The sequence below is a fragment of the Platalea leucorodia genome (assembly GCF_965183815.1).
Source record: "Platalea leucorodia genome assembly, chromosome: Z".
Classification (NCBI taxonomy): domain Eukaryota; kingdom Metazoa; phylum Chordata; class Aves; order Pelecaniformes; family Threskiornithidae; genus Platalea; species Platalea leucorodia.
In genome coordinates, this window is record NC_138858.1 from 69,239,099 (window position 1) to 69,256,966 (window position 17,868).

Below are 17,868 nucleotides of genomic sequence, written 5' to 3' on the forward strand. Positions count from 1 at the left end.
ACTGAACTCCACTTTACACTTCAGGAACTCATGGCTGCAAGCTTAATGACTGCATTTGACTCTTATGTACATAAGTGTAATACATCCCTGGAACCTACAACCTATAGAGGTGCTTGATTTCTTGATCACTTGGATTATTTAGACCTAAACCAGGATACTTTACAAAGAACTTCGTCAAACAAAATCATGCATTCAATCCATGCATAACTGCATAAAACATATTATGTTTTGTCTTGTGTATCAGTCTGAAAAGCATAATGATTCCCCTGGCTTTGAAATCTGCTTATCACTAGGGAAAAGAAGGGTGGGAGGGAAATGAAATAGGCTGATTCTAGAAGACTTTCTGAGAGCAATTTCCCTTTACAGACTTTTTTTTTCCCAAATTCTTTTGTTTCTTCTAGTCATTCGCAAAAGTATTTAGTCACCAAATTTACACTTTACATACAGCTGCCTCCTACAACATTCTTTATACTAACTTCCCAATGCAGTGCTCTGATAAAACCTGTTCAAGAATTCAAAGATTAGTAACTGTGCAATAAAGAAAAACGAAATATATTAGGCAACTCAGTTCATTATAATCTCCTGCTGATCATGAAACAAAGAAGTACACACATGACATACTGTGCAAAAACCAGTATTTTGCAATTAGACAATATTACAACAACTGCAGACACCTTTTGTACGTACCTGATTCCACATCTGATGAAACAAACAAGCCTTTCCACTACTGCAGGAGGATCTTGGAAGAGACTATAATTAAAGAGCCTTGCCACATGCCCTGCCACATGAAGTTGCTTTTGTGAATTACAAAAATTCCATCTTATCTTGTGGCAGAAAATAAGAATTCCTTACAACAAAGTAAGTAAGTTGACAGTTTGGAGTCAAAAAGAGAATAGGAATAATGAATTAGCAGTGTATGAAGTGTAAAGGATTTTCATTTTTTAGGAGATAAGAAAGCTAGCTGTGCATCAGTTCACTGAAAAATATCACTACATGTAGACCTTAAATGATTCACCTTGTGGCATGACAGTCTGGGTCAGTCTGGATCCAGCAGTAGGAGCAATTGTGTTGCAGTGGATGTTATACTTCCGGCCTTCAATTGCAATTGTGTTCGAAAGACCCAAAAGGCCAAGTTTTGCAGCACTGTAGTTTGCCTGACCAAAGTTTCCATATATTCCAGCAGCTGAGGAAGTCATAATTATTCTTGGGGGGGGGGAGGAGAAAAAAAAATTAAATTATTTCTTCAAGTTGTTTAATTCTACACAAGAGCATTTTCCAGCTTTGGCATTGTATTCTACAAATTCCACAAAACAAAAGTGTACAAATAAGAAAACATTATTTGTTGGTTTTGCTAACAAACAGATACCTTCTTTATGTTTGATTGATAGCAAACAGCTGACAAATCCTGAAGTGCTGCCATAGTAGCAGAAAACTAAGAAAGTCATGAGCCTTTTTGAGTTACGCTGCAAAACTAGAACAGACATTCTGTGACAATGGGGTGCAGTATAGAGAAAAGTATTTTCTTTTCATGTTCTAACTGCACTTCAAGTGGCATTATTCTTACAACTAACAAATGGCTTCAGCGGTCAGAAGAAAATTATTTTATTGAAAATCACTTCACCTTAACATCTACCCGGTAATATGTGAACATGTATTCTTACAAGAATTCACATTCAAAGAATCTTAACGTGGGGTAAACACATGAAGGAAGAAGATAGCAAAGTCTTGCCCTTTGCTGTCCCCTAACATTATTGCTGTGGAGATGACTGAACTGCTCACAAGAAAGCTCTAAAACTACTGCAGTTCATAGCTGGTTTGAGGCAAGAAAACTTTGTGCTGCATGTCTTCTCATAAATTAGAATTCAAGAGAATTCTACACCTTCACTTTTACAAGAAGCCTTATCAGAATCTGTTCCAATTTACTTTAAACACACTGCATAGCTGCAATCAAAATCTATTTCATTTTTATTATTTGCCTCATTGACAATAATCCACTGTTTTTAATCAAAATAAAGAGATGCGTTACAAGTACTGGCTCAATATAATAAAGATGAAAAAAGCTACAAAACCTATACAAAGCAGGCATTTTGCAGATGGCACACATCTACGCATAAACTGCAGAAGCACTCACACATTGTTATCTGAGCAAATACAGAAAAGGAGCTAAGAAAAACATTTTCCTAAATGGACACAACTCCTAGATGTTAGCGATGTATTCTGCCTGCTGATCTCTTCCCTTATCCTTACAGTTCAGTTCCCTGGATGACAATGAATGTCAGTTTGGTCACAGAATGACAAAGCAGCTTATACAGCTCTCAGCATGTGGGTATGGTTGTTAAGATTTATATAATGTCAGTGTTTTGATAAGGAAAAACAAAAAAATTCAAAAAACTTGGAGGTCTGAATTCACTGCACTCTTTCAGTTAACAGTAACACATACCAAAACAGACTAAGAACACTCCCACAACTTCTAAGACAAGTACATTTGTCTAAAGTCAGGGTGGGGGTCAAAACCCAACCCCAAATGAAAAAAACAAGACTCACAAGCAGAACTGCATGTATTCGTCATTTGAATAAGAAGGAGCAGGAGAAGAATCCCTCAGACATGCTGTAACATACAAGTGACAAACATTTCTAACCAGTCTTCATGAGAAGAAGTGGTGTTTCTATAACCGTACAGCTCCTGTCTGGGATATTTGCATCTACATGAAAAAAAACTTTAAATATTTGGCTGGGGAGGCAGAGAGGGGGGCAGAACTGAAAGGATAAGGGCTTACACATTTGGACTGATTTTGTTTCATCCCAGTGACAGTGAAAGAAAAGGATGAAAAGCTCCTCCTTCACTGTCAGGGCATGCATCAGTCTGTTACACACTATTAAAAAAGAAAAAAAAAGAAAGAAAGACAAGTTTTTACCTGCCAAATTTCTGATTTTTCATATGATTCCATGCAGCTCGAGTGACCAGGAACGATCCCCTCAAATGAATTCTATGAATTATATCTAGGAACAAATTAATGTTGGTTTAATAATTCCATGATTTTGTCTCCCAACTTGAAATACATCATTTGTTTCTTTTTCTTGAAAAAACCTGCACTCTCTTCACACTCCAAACTGTTACTAAAACAGTGGTGGGCTTTTTTTTTTTTTTTCTTTTTTATAGATCATTTTGAAGTGCTTGCCTGAACATACACTGATGATCTCGTCTGCCTCTTGGATGGGGCTCTCCTGTATAGAATTTACAAGCATTCAAAATTCCTGCACTGAAGCAGAGTCAAACAAGGACTACAGAAGCTAGACCATCTTTGCAAAAGTCTGCTCAACCGGCTTATCACCACCTACCATCTCACTGAAGGTTCCCCCTGTTCTGCTGTCCCTTGGCACATCAGCTTTCTTTCCTCTGCTGTTATTTCTGGGCTTTTTAAGCCTGTTTAGTATTCAGCTAGTCAGTGCTGGCGCTAGGAATGTGTTCTGCTCAAAAAACTATTGCGTGGGTTTCACATGGCTCTTTTTTGTATTCCAGTCAGCAACTAGGAGTGGCAGCTAGAGCCTTTCTTCCCCCTTGGAACCACATACACCTACCATGCATTGCAGCACAGATCTGGTTTGCAAGCTGAACGCAAGGCAGCTGAACACAAGCACCTCAGCACTAAGCTTTCAGGGCAAAAGATAATTCTCTGATCTGGCATAGACAGCCTTCCCCACCTTCTCTTCTTCCTTGTAGCAATGGGAGGGATGTACCTTTCACCTTTTACACAGAAAGTACATTTCAAAGTTTATCAACTCACCCCAATCTTCATCACTTATCCGAACAAATGAACGGTCTCTTAGGATCCTAAAATGCATCATTAGAAGAACAAAACAAAAGAAACAAACAAAAGATGAACAGGTGTTTACACAAAAATGACAACCCACAATCAAACAGGAAAAAAACTTCAGGTTTACTCACCCAGCATTGTTTACAACGATATCTGAAAAAAAACCAAAAACCTAAACTAAGTGAATGCACTGATAAAATACAAGCTCCCACTTCTAAAAATATATATAGACAAGAACACTGCACACATACATTGTATTACTATTCTATAGCTCCTTGTCCCGAATAGTGGAACTCTACCATTGGACAATAATTAAGACAAAGCAAAATACTTCAGTACAGGCAAGTCTTGGCCTGCCAACAGAACAAAGCTTGACAGGGAGTTATAGCTGAAAAGTGCTGGCTAGCTAGGAAACATAATACCTGCAGGATGCAGCCATCCTGCACAGTTTTGCAGCTTGCTTTGAATTCCAGAGTGCTCCCAATTATGCAGTTTGTGCCACCATTTTTGTTGCAGTAAGCCCAAACAATTCGAAGAACCACAGAGTCACAGAGCCACTAAAGCAACCTGGATCATAACAATTTTTTTAACCATTACAATTTTTTAACCATTACTGAAGTACAAAAATTCTGAAGGGCAGGAAAACAAGAATTATATATTGAGCTTTAAACTTTTGCTAAAAAGTACCAAAGAGACAGAAAAGTTGCCCATTCAGATTTAAAGTGGAAAGCCCCTGATTTAAGTTTCACTAAGGGCATCAAGGGCTGGTGAGTTCTACTATTGCCACACTGTATTTCATACACTTGTTGTCAATTGCACTGTCTATAATGACTCTGCACTTGCAAACAAGTTCCAACAAAAATTAAGAAACTGTACCTATCCTCCCAAAAGCCTCAAGTGCTGTCTTCACAAGCTTTTCACCATCTTCCACAGAATCTATAAGAAAAGAAGTATAAATTCTCAAGTCAAATGAACTGCATAAACTGCACTATCAGGATATTAACAACTAATTCCATGGAGCTAAGAAAAATAAATTGTGTACAACCCCAATATAAAATAAATTCAAATTCAGCCACTACTTGCATGTGGCCTAAAGCAAATCCCACACAGTAAGTCTAAATGACACAATGTTTTCCATTGCAAGAAAAACAAGCATAACAAGTAAGAATCATCCATTCCCATTTTGCCTCAGACAACTGCAGGTGGACAGTTTCTTAGTATTTCAATGTTAAGAGATGCATATGAAAAAGCATTACTAGAAGAGTATTAATTAAAAAAGCAATTTATGTACCTGCTTTTAGAGTCTCTGTCTCCCTACTCCACATTACATTACACCTATTTAATTTATATGGTATTGGTAAGCTGGCAGTAGTCCTTCATTAAGCAGTGTTAACTCTTCATTCAACAGATCCACTATTCCCACAGATAAAGCATTACACTAGTCTGGAAAAATAACATACCATAATTGGGTACTGCTTTCCCTCCTTTTGCTCTGATTTCGTTGACAACTTTGTCAGCAGCTGAGGAGCTCTTTCCATATCCTTTGAAATCACCTCCAAGATCATTCACTGTGCATCACAAAGAAATGCATTTTTCGTTGTTAACATTCAGACTTCACGGTCTCTCCTTATCTCATTATCACACTGGAAATTATAAGGAGTATTAATAAAACCTGCTGCTTCTGGATCCTACTGACAATCTCAGATGATTAGAGAAGAACAGTAGGTCACATTATTTTTTTTTTAAAGTAGTATAACATACAGTATCATTTTTTTTTAAATAACATGGGAAACAAAACTTTTTTTTTTTTTTTCTCTCTCTCCACCATGCATTCAATTTGCTTGCCCTGCCCAGGCTACCTCTCCAATTGTGTTATTGTAGTTCAGAGATTAAGATCAAGATTATGTATCAATCATAGGTGATTAATTCTGGTCTCTTGTCAAACTGCTATAGCTACTGCATGAAGAGTAAACAAGATTGAAAAGACTTTGTTCCTGTAATAGAGTAGCTAAAATGTTACTAGTAAACTTCACTATGGAACAGATCAAGTGGTCTGAACAAAGGGAGAAGAGCCTGCTCTGGAGCTTCAGATCCTGCTCCTGTGGGACAAGAGGGCCACCTGACATAGAGAGCTGCCTTGTTTCCAGGCTGCTCTCTGTACTGGGGCATGCATCATTAACAGTAGCTGCACTGTATTATCACCACAGTTTGCTGCATTGCTGTGTTTGCACGTCCTACAGTTTCAGGGAATTCATCAAGGGAACACAAACATCCCCAAAAAATCCATACACACATTATATTTGGACAAAGAATTTAAAAAATTGGTAAGAAGTTTGTTTAAATGGGTGCAAAATGAAATTCTAAGAAAACCAGAATTGACTGTGAATTTACATGCAACACTGGTATTTTGCTAAACAGTCTGCTGCTGTGGTGAACTCCAGCTTTGTGCCTTCTAACTTTTTAAAGTCCTCAATAAGCCAGCCATAGTGAAATCCACAAAATGTGCAAGATATTCTTGCTGGTCCTTTTTTTTTTTTTTTTTTAAACTCTCCATGTAAAGATGAGCATAGCTTGCAGGACACACAACAAAATTGTTCTCTATTACTCAGACCAAGAAAGTCTTACATGGAAACCTGTATTCAACTTTGTGTGCAGCACTTCAAGAGAAATGTAGAAACACTGCAGAAAATCCACATGAGTAAATGAAAATGCCAAAGGCCAGAAGTGAGCCATGTAAAGAATGGGAAAAGAAAAAGAAAAACATAACAAAATAAAACACCACCACCATCAAACCAAACCAAAACCAAGAACTGCCTAGCCTGAAGCAGGAAGAATTAAGACAGAACATGATGCTATGCTCAAGTACATTAACAGACTGATGCAAAAAAGAAAGGAGACACAATCTCCAAGCTAAACAGATCAATATCTAACAGTTTGAACATGCAGCTAGCACAATTCAGGTGAGGCATTAGGGAAAGTTTCCAAGCCTAGGGAAGCATTAGAATAGGCAACATGGGCAGGCTGCTCAGCCTGCAACATCAAAGGTCTTTAAAACAACACTAAAGAAAACCGAGTCAGGAACAGCATTAGGATTCCTAATCTGTCCTGGGAAAGAAGAGCGGACAATTTTGTGGTAAACTTTTATACAAAAGCATCCAGTTAGCCTTGTTAAGACATTACTACTCTCTACCAAACACATGCTTATATATGTTTATCCTTCACTTCAATAGTAATTTGCTGGCAAAAGCTTAATTAAATATTTGGGAAAATTTCCAGAGGCAGCACAGCACCTTAGGGTGAGTGCAGGCACTAACAGAGTTGAAGCAAAAATGAGTACACAAGAAAGAACAGAGATATTTTAGGCTTTGAAAATTATAAAGTAACTCTAGGAGTGTGATAGAGTAATTTAAAAAAAACAAAAACACATAAATAACATTATTTTAAGCTCAAGCTTTACATCATATAATTTCCAGTTGAAAACTTCCAGTAGAAAAGAGCCAGAGACTATAGCAGCTGTGACAGAGCACAGCTATAGTCTGAACTGTACAGAAGAATGCCCCTAAGGCTATCAGTGCATTATTAGCAAGTAGGACAGAGCAGAAGCAGCAAATCTGTAGAGTGAAACAGTTGGTGCTGAGGACCTGACATCTACAGTACATGTTTTCTGAAAAATAAACCAGCTCATTTCTTGCTGTAGTCTGGTGCCACAAACCAAACACACATTTGGAACAATTCAGGTGCACTGCTAAATTGCATCTTCCAGTTTGGTTTTCAAAGGAACTCCACTCATGCACTTCAATACCATCCCACAATGCAAGCAGAAATACAGATAGATAGAAATCAGGAGAGATGCTTCAAAATCATGACTCTAATGTAACCTAAAACAGCAACACAGAAGAGTGCTCAGGTAGTCTGAAAAGGAAGAAACAGTAAGGTCTGGACATAATACAGGTTGCAAGACAAAAACAAAGCATTCCCTTCATCCTGCTTTTGACTTTTTCTGATGAGAAGCATGAAAGAGATGAAGCACGACAGAAAAGGTGGTAGCAGGCAGCCTTTGGGTGGTAAGAAAGGGGAGATTTCCACTTGGGGCACAGTGGTCAGTCTAACCACACTGACAGCAACTCACTCGACAGACGCTTGTACACAGAGAGAGATGTGGGACTGGACAGAAAGAGCTCCCACGTTGGGACCTGCTGGTATTCCTCCAACTAGAGTATTTGATCCCTGTTCTTACATTGTACCTTCATTTCCATAACTTAAAAAAGGGAACTTGTTTTAAAGAGACAAGACGTGAGTCTCATATCTACTTTAGTTTTTAAAAAAAAAAAAAAAAAAAAACCAAAAAACTTTACACAAGTAACTTCTCAACTCTTTGAAGTTACAATCATAAGAGAACAAGAGTAAGAAAAATAAATGTAGGCATGTACAAGTAATTGCAAAGCACCACTATAAGAAGAGATGAAGTGAGATGCAGTTTCCAAAGGGAAACAAGAAGTTTCTCTTACAGACAGTCAATTCTTAACTTACTGATTTAGCTATTGTGCAATGAGGCCATGAGATAAAGGGGCATAAGCTGTGGTCAGGCAATACAATACATTTTTTTTTCAGCTCATTCTAGAAAGTCAGAATACCACTAGCTATACCGAGTCAATATAATTAAACATTTGGGCTGTTTTAGTGACCTAATTTTTGTTAGTAAGATCTTGAGATGAAGTATTCATGTTCCTAGTAAATAAGGTAAGTATCAAAGGTGGCAACCACCAGAAAAAAATACTTTATTTTTCTTTTGTCTACACGCAGACTTCTCATATTTAATCAATAAAGTAAAACCAAACAATTTTATGACATTTGTAAACTGAGATTGGGATTTTTATTAGAAAAATAAAAATCAGTGAACAAGTTCTCGTCCATCATCTGTTTAAACATTTAACCTTGAACTCATCAACAATACCTGTACAAATTAATTCATAGGCAGTCAAATGGTGATGCCAACCGCCGGAGAGTGCACAAGAATATAAATTAACCTTCAGAACTAGCTTGTGATACAGCATTTTGCACAACTAAGTATTCCCTGAAGAAGGTTCAACCAGATGACTACAAAACTATCATAAATCCTTTACTGAGAGCTATTTGGCACTGTCATTGAGACCAGATGGCTCTTCTGTGTGATGTGCTGCAGAAAGAAACAACGCAGTGCACTTTCAGCACATTCTGTGTTTTCTGGGGGGCTACTGATACTGCGTTACATTCCAATAACTTCTTTCCTGGGAGAAGGTACTAGGAGATGCATATTCACATTTTCAAACAGTCATATTAAAAGTTTCTGAACAGTATTCACCTAAGACTACAGCCTCTCTGGACACAATTCATGGTAAAGATTGGTATGCATGGATGAAAGTCAAGTCCAGGAAATGATCTGATTTAAACTGGTTTTCCAGCAAAGATAAGCTCTTGGACAAACTTGGGCAACTTGTTTCAGAACAAAATAAAGCTTGGAAGCAAAAATTAAATAGCAAAAGATAAGACAGAAAACCATTAAATAACAAAGGTTACTATCAAAAAGGGCATGGAGAGTTGAAAGCAAGCCATATGAAAAGGCAAAGGTTATTGTCTAGATCAAGTTAGTTAACATAAAACTTACCAACTACTGAAGCTCCTCTTTCTGCAAAAGCCAGAGCATATGCTCTGCCCAAACCTAGTTCAAAAAAATAAAAGTAAAAAAGAGTCAATTTGTCTCCTGGATCACAATTCAGAGAAAAGCTACACAAAAATTAATTGCATGAAGAAAAATGCACCAAATCAACACAAACACCTTGAAGGTTCAAAGCAAAACATTACTTCGCCCAGGAGTTTAAAGTTTCATGAAAGTTCAAAACATAAAAGTAAACAAACAGATACACTGTGGACAAACCTCCAGTCAAGAGGAGGGAAAAAAAAAAAAAAAACCACCCCATGCTTACTCTTTGTTATCGCACTCAACGGAACCATCAGGGAAAGCTGTTTGCTGCTGAGTTTGTGCTTCTGATAAAAGAAGATATTTGTTAAGGCAGAGAGTTTAATGTCTTGATGTAACCTTGAAGAAGGAGGGGATGTTTCAAGTTAATTAATTACGTTCTAAGTGAATAAGATACTTCCCTGGTTAAAGTTAGTCTTTAAGATTTGAAGAAGAAACTGAACAAAATTTAACTGTGACTGAAGATGACGAAACCCCTCCCATTATCTGGATACAAAGGAATCAGTTAATACCACAGTTAAGCAGACGCATCCACAGTTTACCTATCATAACAGAAGACTCTTATTTTTGCCTCACGTACAAATGCTAGATTCTTGCACCTTTACCTGGTTTAGACTCCAGGTGTGTTATACATTAGGTATTTGTTACGAGAAATGATTTACAGAGATACTAGCCACTGTACCAGTCAAAAATTATTGAAATCAATTATAATGATTCTTTTTTTCATTCCAAAAGAAACTGAGATTTGAATGATCGAAAGATGATCGGTCAGAAAAAAGTTTCTCAGAGTGCAACAGTACCTCCTTGCCCCTCACCAAAACATTCAAAGCTAGCTCTCAAAAGAAAAAAATGGGAAATAAAAAATCAGAACTGTTTAGACCGTTTTGAAACACACTAATCTCAAATTGGAATTTTCCGTAAGACTCCTATGAGCCTCTGCAATGGAGAGTTTCACATGTGAGGTGCATATATGTCCACTGCCTGATGTAACCCAAGTCCAAGAAAACTTTTTTTTGCTTTGAAAAGTCACGCAACTGAGAAGTGCACAAAACCCAGACCATGTTATATGTGCTAGTATTCTCAATTGGCAAGCAAGGACTGAATGCTTAAGAACCAAAATTAGTCTTTTAAAAAAAAAAAAAAAATTACCTCGAATTGCACAAACAATGACAATGCTACATGACAGGCAGCAATAATACTTCACAAGGGATTTGCCCAAAGTGAAAAGAAACTACTGTATTTGTAGATGCCTGTGTATGTGAAAACAGTCTCACTTTAAAACAAATTAGTGATCTAGATGTTTTACCTAAATTCCCAGCTCTGATCTGTTCACCAGCATCCAATTCCAAAATCAATATTGACAAACAATGCTATTAGCAGTACAGTCTAACTACAGTGCTACAAACTAAATAAAAGCAAAACAAGAACCAATCTGAAGTTAAGAGAGCTTCCCTTTATCTTGGCTTAAATATCAAAAAACTATTATGAACTACAGCATCCAAGGACAGTTTTCTCTGTTAACAAACCATTTTCAAGCAGCCTAATACTAGAAGTAAAAGGGTCACTGTACCCACACTTATGACAAGCAATTTTTGCTCCATGCAGTGCTTTTTAGAAGCTTTGTTGCCAGAGTGTCTTTGGTTTGCTACTACCTAAGGTCTTAACCTGTTCTTCAGTGAAACTTGTTATACAAAGAGAAGCACATAAATACAGGTCTGGTAAAAGCTGAAAAGCACCGTACAAAGATCTGGCCTCAATTATTCTCAGGTTTTTCACCTTCAGGTGATGTGAGTGGACTGTTCAGTGCTTTCCACAAAAATCTCATATTCTTGCTCCTTCTCCGCAAGACACGTAATCTAGGCCCCCAAAATGACTCCTCTGGCTATGTGCAGCTCCACAAAAAAAAGGCTAAACTTCACTGTGGGAAGGCAGAACCTTCTTAGAGGATGGCAGAACAAGCTCCTTTAGCAGCTCAAAAGAACTACAAACTTTGCCTCTCTCTCATCCACACTCACAGCTCATATCTTGGCTGGAAGTACCAGAGTAGGCAAAGGTCAAAGCATGCATTCAGAACAAGAAGAAAAAAGAAAAAAAAAAAAAAAAAACAAAAGGGGAAAAAAATAAAACCAAAAAAACCCAACCCCACACCACAACAACAAATACAAAAATATGTCCTGGCAAAACCAAACATTCCACTGCAGAACCACCACCCCTGGAGAGGCAAGGCCCACAGCCCACCAACAGCACAGGCCAGCCCTGCTGCTGAAAGAAATCTCTCCCCACCCTTCCACTTCTCTGCTGCCCTCTCCCCTGTGCCTCCAGGCTGCCTCCCGGGAGGAGGTCAGGGAAGGCAGCAGCAGGTCGGAGGCCGCTTTCTGCAGCAGGGCTGGCTCACGTCAAACCCTGCTGGAACAACACTCTGCCAGACCACACAGGTCACAAGCATCAATCACTAGGTCCAAGGCAAAATGGAAGGAATTAGGATAGCAAAACAGTACGTGAAGCAGCACATCCATTACTGACTGCTGTGAAATAATGTTACTCCTCCCGGGTATTTAAACAACAGAAAGCACGCATTTGGAGGCAACACTAACGTGGTAATTTTCAGCAGTAATGAGGCTCAGACCAAACTGCAGTAGCTCCAAAGCCCTGCAAGACACACGGCGGTAACCCCTGTACAGCCTTGGCACCGCCACGGCGGCCCTGACGGGCGAGGGCCGGCACCTGACAGGGCCGCCGCGGGGCGCGGCCTCCTCCTCAGCCCCGCGGCGGCCGCCCGCCGCGCCGCGCCTCCTTCCCGCCGCTACGCCTCGCTCTCCTCCGGGAAAAAAAAAAAAAAAAAAAAAACGTTTTTAAGGAGTGAAGCCCTCACAGACTTCTCCGGCTGCCACCGGAGGGCACCGGGACACCTGTCAGGGCCGCAGGCAGCGGCGGCTGTGGGGTGTCCGCCTCGCCCGGCCTCCCGCGGGAAGCCCCGCCACGGACCCAGCCGCCTCCTGCAGGGGCGGGAAACCCCCGCCACCCCGCACCCTGGGACGGGACGGCGCTGCTCACCTCCTCCGGCGCCGGTCACCAGCACCACCCGCCCGTCAAACCTCAGCTGCGCCGCCATAGCGCTCCGCCGCCCGCCGCTCGACTACGCTGCCCGCCGGCCCGGCTCCCGGTGGCGGGGCAGGGCAGGGCAGGGCAGGGCAAGGCGGCGGCGGGGGCGGAGCGAGGGCCGGCACCGCGCATGAGCCTTCCCCGCCGCCCCCTGGGAAACGTAGTCGGGCCTGCAACGGTGGCTCCAGCGGCGCCGCGCCGGCGGAGGAGAGAGGGCGGCCCCGGGCGGGCCGTTGTTTTCGGGCTGCAGCCCCGCCTCCTCCCTCTGTTTCCCTACGTTTGCAGGCGAGGCGAGCTGCTTGTGAAATGCAGGGGTTGTACCAGGCGGGCCCGTCCGTCCTGCTCCGGCGTCAGGCTGCTTGATGGCAGACATCATGCCTCCGTTCCAAGTTAATCTTTATTTTCATCTTTTATATTAATCTTATGTCTTACGTTGTGTTATTTTTTGCTTTATTTGCTATTTCCCAGTACAAATCACTGCTTTCAGCCGTTGCTTCCCTGGCTGTGGGAGTCCTTTAGATCGAAAAATCAATGTGAAATATACCGCCTTTTTTTCCCCCCAGGTTTCGCCTCTCCGTGCGTGGAAGGCTGTACCGGGTGTCCCTGCCCGGGCGCTGCCGGGGGCGAGAGGGGGCTGCAGGGGCTGCTGTGAGGAGAGGCCGGGGCTGCCCTGGGCCGGACACAGCCGCTGCCCGCCGGCGCCAGCGGACCCGCTGCAGGGCACGGCTGAGCCCCGCAGCCTGGGTGGTGGTGAGAACATATTTAAGAAAGCATAAAAACCACTGCACGGCAGTTGTGGGAGAGAAGAGTGGGAAAACCGGAAAAGCCTTGCAGACACCAAGGTCAGTGAAGAAGGAGGGGGAGGAGGTGCTCCAGGTGCCAGAGCAGAGATTCCCCTGCAGCCCGTGGTGAAGACCACGGTGAGGCAGGCTGTGCCCCTGGAGCCCATGGAGGTCCCATGCTGGAGCAGGTTTGCTGGCAGGAGCTGTGACCCTCTGGGGGACCCACGCTGGAGCAGTCTGTTCCTGAAGGACTGCACCCCGTGGAAGGGACCTGCACTGGAGCAGATCGTGAAGAACTGCAGCCCGTGGGAAGGACCCCACGGTGAAGCAGGGGAACAGCATGAAGAGGAAAGAGTAGCAGAGATGATGGTATTTTGTGGAAGCAGCCGCCGGGTTAGGTTGGAATGAACATGCCTATTCATTACATCATTGCAGCCATGGTGTAGTGTCTGACAGTGTCATTCAGAATGTAATTGTATTGGAGTTTCACAGGGCCACTGCTCTGGATCTCAGCAGTGGGTCTAGTTAGGATTTTCCAGTATTGCCCACCCAATTCAGGTGATGACAAACTTTATCTGAACTATGGACAGGGGTCTCTTGGAGCTGTTCCTTCTTACTTGCTCGCTCTTCCCTGCTGACTGAGAGCATCATAAGCCTGAGCCTCTGGGACCTGTAAACTCCCTGATTCTTCACATTGTCTGTCCTAAATCTAGGAGGTGCTCAGGGAAGAGAGGATGGTGTAAGGAGTACCCAGAATTAAGGGCAGCTGTCTAGCTTATTTTATTGGGGAAATCATCTGCATATTTCCTCTGCACAGATGAATTTTAATTCATGATTAACCTTTCTTGTACAGTTTGTAAAGTTTGGATTATTTTGGGAGCTAGTAGAAAGAAAAATGGGTTTTGCTGCAGATCTCCTTGGCTGTTAGTGCTTTACTGTCTACACTAAAGAGAGGTGATAGTTACCTGAGCGATAGCTATTTGGAGACTTCCAAACGGGAAGAAATTAGCATTTCTGACCTCAAGTAGTCTGTAACATTCACTCCTTTAGAAGTATTAGGAATAGAGATGTATTGCCTGTGATTTTATTACATGCAGTTCAGTTTGAACGGAGAAATTGCATTGAATACTATAATTGCAATTTACAGTTTGGGCACTAGAGGGACAATTGTGCCACAATAAAACTGAATTAAATGCCTGCATTGACAGAGATACCACACTACAAGTAATGAAATTCTTATACGATGAACCTAAAAAAGGCTTACGCACAGATCGAGTCAAAGGGACGCTGCTTTTAATACACGTTGGTTTTACTTAGACAATAGATTCAGTGGGGTGGTGGCATTCCTCTGGCTGTATAGGCACGTTATGTGTACGCACTGGAAACTACAAAATGGTTCTGGAGGCAGGTAAGGGAACACAGGACAGATAAATAGTCTACAAAAAATCACGGATTTTATATATTGTTGAATGTGCTCAGAAACAACCCCTTGCATGGGATTTGTGTTATTCTGGCAGTGTATTAATCAGCACAAAATACCCTCACAATGAATTACATTTCCAAAGTTTGCCTAGTTCATTTGAATGCAGCTCAACACGAGAGCAAATTTCCCAACCGTGAGAGGCCTAGTGCCGTCAGCTGGGTGTTCACTCAACAGAGCGAATATCCCTGATGGTCATTTGTCTGCGCTGGCCTCGCCGGCCGGAGGAAACATTTTCCCGGGAGGGCAGAGCTGTGAGTCAGTTTGCGATTGCTCTTCCTGAGGAAGTAAGAGGTTGAGCTCATAACCGTCTGTGAGCTTTGATTCATCCTCAACGCTCAATATTTTGTTTGTTGTTGCTATGCCGTGGGATTGGGCTCCCACCTGGGAGAGGAGAGGGAAGTCTGTGGGAGAAGAGCCATGCTGGCTGCTGCAAGAGCCACCTTCCTGGCCCCGCAACATGACCGTGACAGACGGTGTATCTGTAAAGATACAGTGCACAGAAGAGAGCGTTGTGCTAAAGCAGTGTGTAGCCGGTGTGCTATCTGCTGGGCGTTATGTACCCATATTCTCTCCCACGCATTTATTAGGGGGGTTAGGTCTTGTTTCTGTACTGTCCTGTAAGTTTAGGATGTAATTTGTTAGGGCAAGGGGATTGTGTGCATTAGATGTTGGGCTAAAGACTCTACTCTTGAATATTCCTGGAAGCTACTGGTTACGTGCCGCAAGTAAGATCAGACCTTGAGGTACTTCTACAACGTAATTTGTTCATTAGGTAGCTAACAAACAGGCCTTGTTAGCAAGTCAGGACCTTTTACAGCTTCCTCATTTTGGTGCATAGACTAGGATTAGACTCAGCAAAAAGCCCACACTTCAAAACAGTAAATAAAATCGGATTTCCTCACCAGATTTTTTTTCTGGAAGACACAACAGAAAGTGCACTGGAGTGAAAGTACCTCACTTTTATATTTATGCTTTTACAGTGAAACCTGTCTGTATTAAAAATATCCAAAATACGAAGAACAACTCAGAATGGAAAGGGGTTTGATGGGTTCCCGTAACAGTCAGAAGTGATTTGTTCCAGAAGTCATACTGCTATCAGAAAATACTTGCGTCAGTCTGAAACAAGGTATGAGGGCAAAACACTGCCACTGTTAACCAAAGCGGGGTGATGTTAGGTGGAAACTTGAATGGAGTAGGTGTCAAGCCACAAATCAATAGCAGGTGTCAAACTCAGTTTTGAATGAGTGAGCCATAGTGGGAGATTAATAGCAGGATATCTAGATTCCAAACTCAGCCAGACAGCGTTTCAAGTGGTTGAAACTGGTAATGAAATAAGTGAGTCAAAAAGGAAGAACAAATCTACTTTATTTTGTCTCTTAGTGAGCAGTGTGAACTAACATATTTATCATTAACTCTTTTACTGACACAGCAGGCTTTATACACTAGGAAAAATCTGCCAAAAACCCCAAGCAGTACCCTGTAATACTGAGTATGATTATGTTTTTTTGTGTTATGCTTCAAGGCCTAGAGCAGGTAAGTTCTTTTATAAATAGTGAACTTTCATGTTGTGCACTAAAACAAATTTGGTATATGTTCTAAAGTCATTCTTTCGACTAACAGGTTAGATAATTGGGGGGGGGGGGCTTTGTCTCTTTTATAAACTTGGGGTTGCACATGTTTTGGATACTGTAGGAGTCTTAATCCTATTGAAAATGTTTTCTACCATCTGCTGCTGTAGATGGTGAGCACCTTTGAACATTTTTTTCAGGGGGAATAAACAAATTGTCTGACTTGCTTTTACTCTGTATTGTTTAATATTGCTAAAAGACCTGTTTGGATCATAAGGCTCATTTTTAAGTACTTTATTTGCTCTCTAAATGGTTTTGTTCATCAAGATTTGTAGAGGCCTATTCATTGGGAACAAAGATTTCTCTACAAATGTGAGTGAAGGTGGCAACTAGATGGTTCTTGCCATGGCCAACAACTAGATATTGAATCCATGTTAAAAACTGCGGCACCCTTCGCTGAACACTACAAAAGCATGGGCTACAACAGATGGTAGCTCCTCACAGCCTTAGTGCTGTAGAAGTCCTGGGGTTTTGAAGATAGACGTTTTCTGCTGTGACCAAAGAGGCCTCACTTGCAGCCAGGTCATCGTCCCCATTTCCTCTCTCTCTGCAGCCATCATCTGGCTGCCAGTGCAGAGAGGTCATTGAGAGGTCTCAGCCCTGAGCTGGTCACAAATGTTCATCTCATCTAAACCAACTGTATGGCCCAGCTCACCCTACTAATTACTCTCTCAGTAAAAGTGGTTAGAGAAAACTACTTATTTTGTTTAGGTATACAGTTTTATGTGATAGAAACCCCTGCTGAGGAATTCTTCATAGCTAGCATGTAGTGTTTCTGTTGATTCCTTTCATCTGCAGGAACAGCAAATAATAGTATTATTTCCATTCTAACTTGCATTCTCTTGTGTTCTTTTATTTTTCTGTAGGCCTACAGCAGTTAGTAAGTGGGGTTTTTCTCGCTATTGAATCCATTGTTTGTCACCCTCAGAACCTGAAAAGCAGCTTTCCTGATGTTGAGGAGCAGCCTACTGCGTAGTTAAGACTGGATATATTCTTATGAACCAACTGCAAATGTAAATGCAAACATTTTTCTAGCTCTTGTCAACAACCCACATCACAGGAGGCCTTATATCCCTGTTTTGGCAAGAAACGTTAATTTTGGCACTTGTCTCACATACCACTCAATTAAGTGGAAAATCCATGCTGGGGGCACAAGCAGAGTGCTATGGAAGCTCTCCATTTGATTCTATCAGAGGCTCACGGTTTAAGGGAGAGTGAAGCCCTGGGTCAGTCAGGGCTGGGTGGACTGCTGAGCTGGTATGTAATAACACATTAGTAGAACAAACTCATCAAGCAGAAACTAGTTGCTTGTGCACATCTA

At 41.4% G+C, this 17,868-nt stretch overlaps 1 protein-coding gene across 6 annotated transcripts in view; it reads right to left on the reverse strand.

The window, feature by feature from the left end:
• The window catches only part of HSD17B4 (hydroxysteroid 17-beta dehydrogenase 4), a 63,511-nt gene extending 50,791 nt beyond the window's left edge, over positions 1 to 12,720 (reverse strand). For 3 of the 6 annotated variants that reach the window (XM_082336390.1, XM_082336387.1, XM_082336391.1), the window contains exons 1-8: positions 12,607 to 12,720; positions 9,460 to 9,513; positions 5,276 to 5,383; positions 4,692 to 4,751; positions 3,947 to 3,968; positions 3,786 to 3,832; positions 2,916 to 3,000; positions 1,016 to 1,203 (exon numbers count right to left, since the gene is read on the reverse strand). In XM_082336390.1, coding sequence (XP_082192516.1) covers positions 1,016 to 1,203; positions 2,916 to 3,000; positions 3,786 to 3,832; positions 3,947 to 3,968; positions 4,692 to 4,751; positions 5,276 to 5,383; positions 9,460 to 9,513; positions 12,607 to 12,664 — 622 coding nt within the window. In that variant the 5' untranslated portion in view covers positions 12,665 to 12,720. Of the gene's footprint in view, positions 1 to 1,015; positions 1,204 to 2,544; positions 2,609 to 2,915; positions 3,002 to 3,785; positions 3,833 to 3,946; positions 3,969 to 4,691; positions 4,752 to 5,275; positions 5,384 to 9,459; positions 9,514 to 9,778; positions 9,856 to 12,606 lie in introns of those variants that run through there. The other 3 variants (XM_082336388.1, XM_082336389.1, XM_082336392.1) reach the window with 3 other exon arrangements.
• Between the last annotated feature and the right edge of the window lie 5,148 nt (positions 12,721 to 17,868).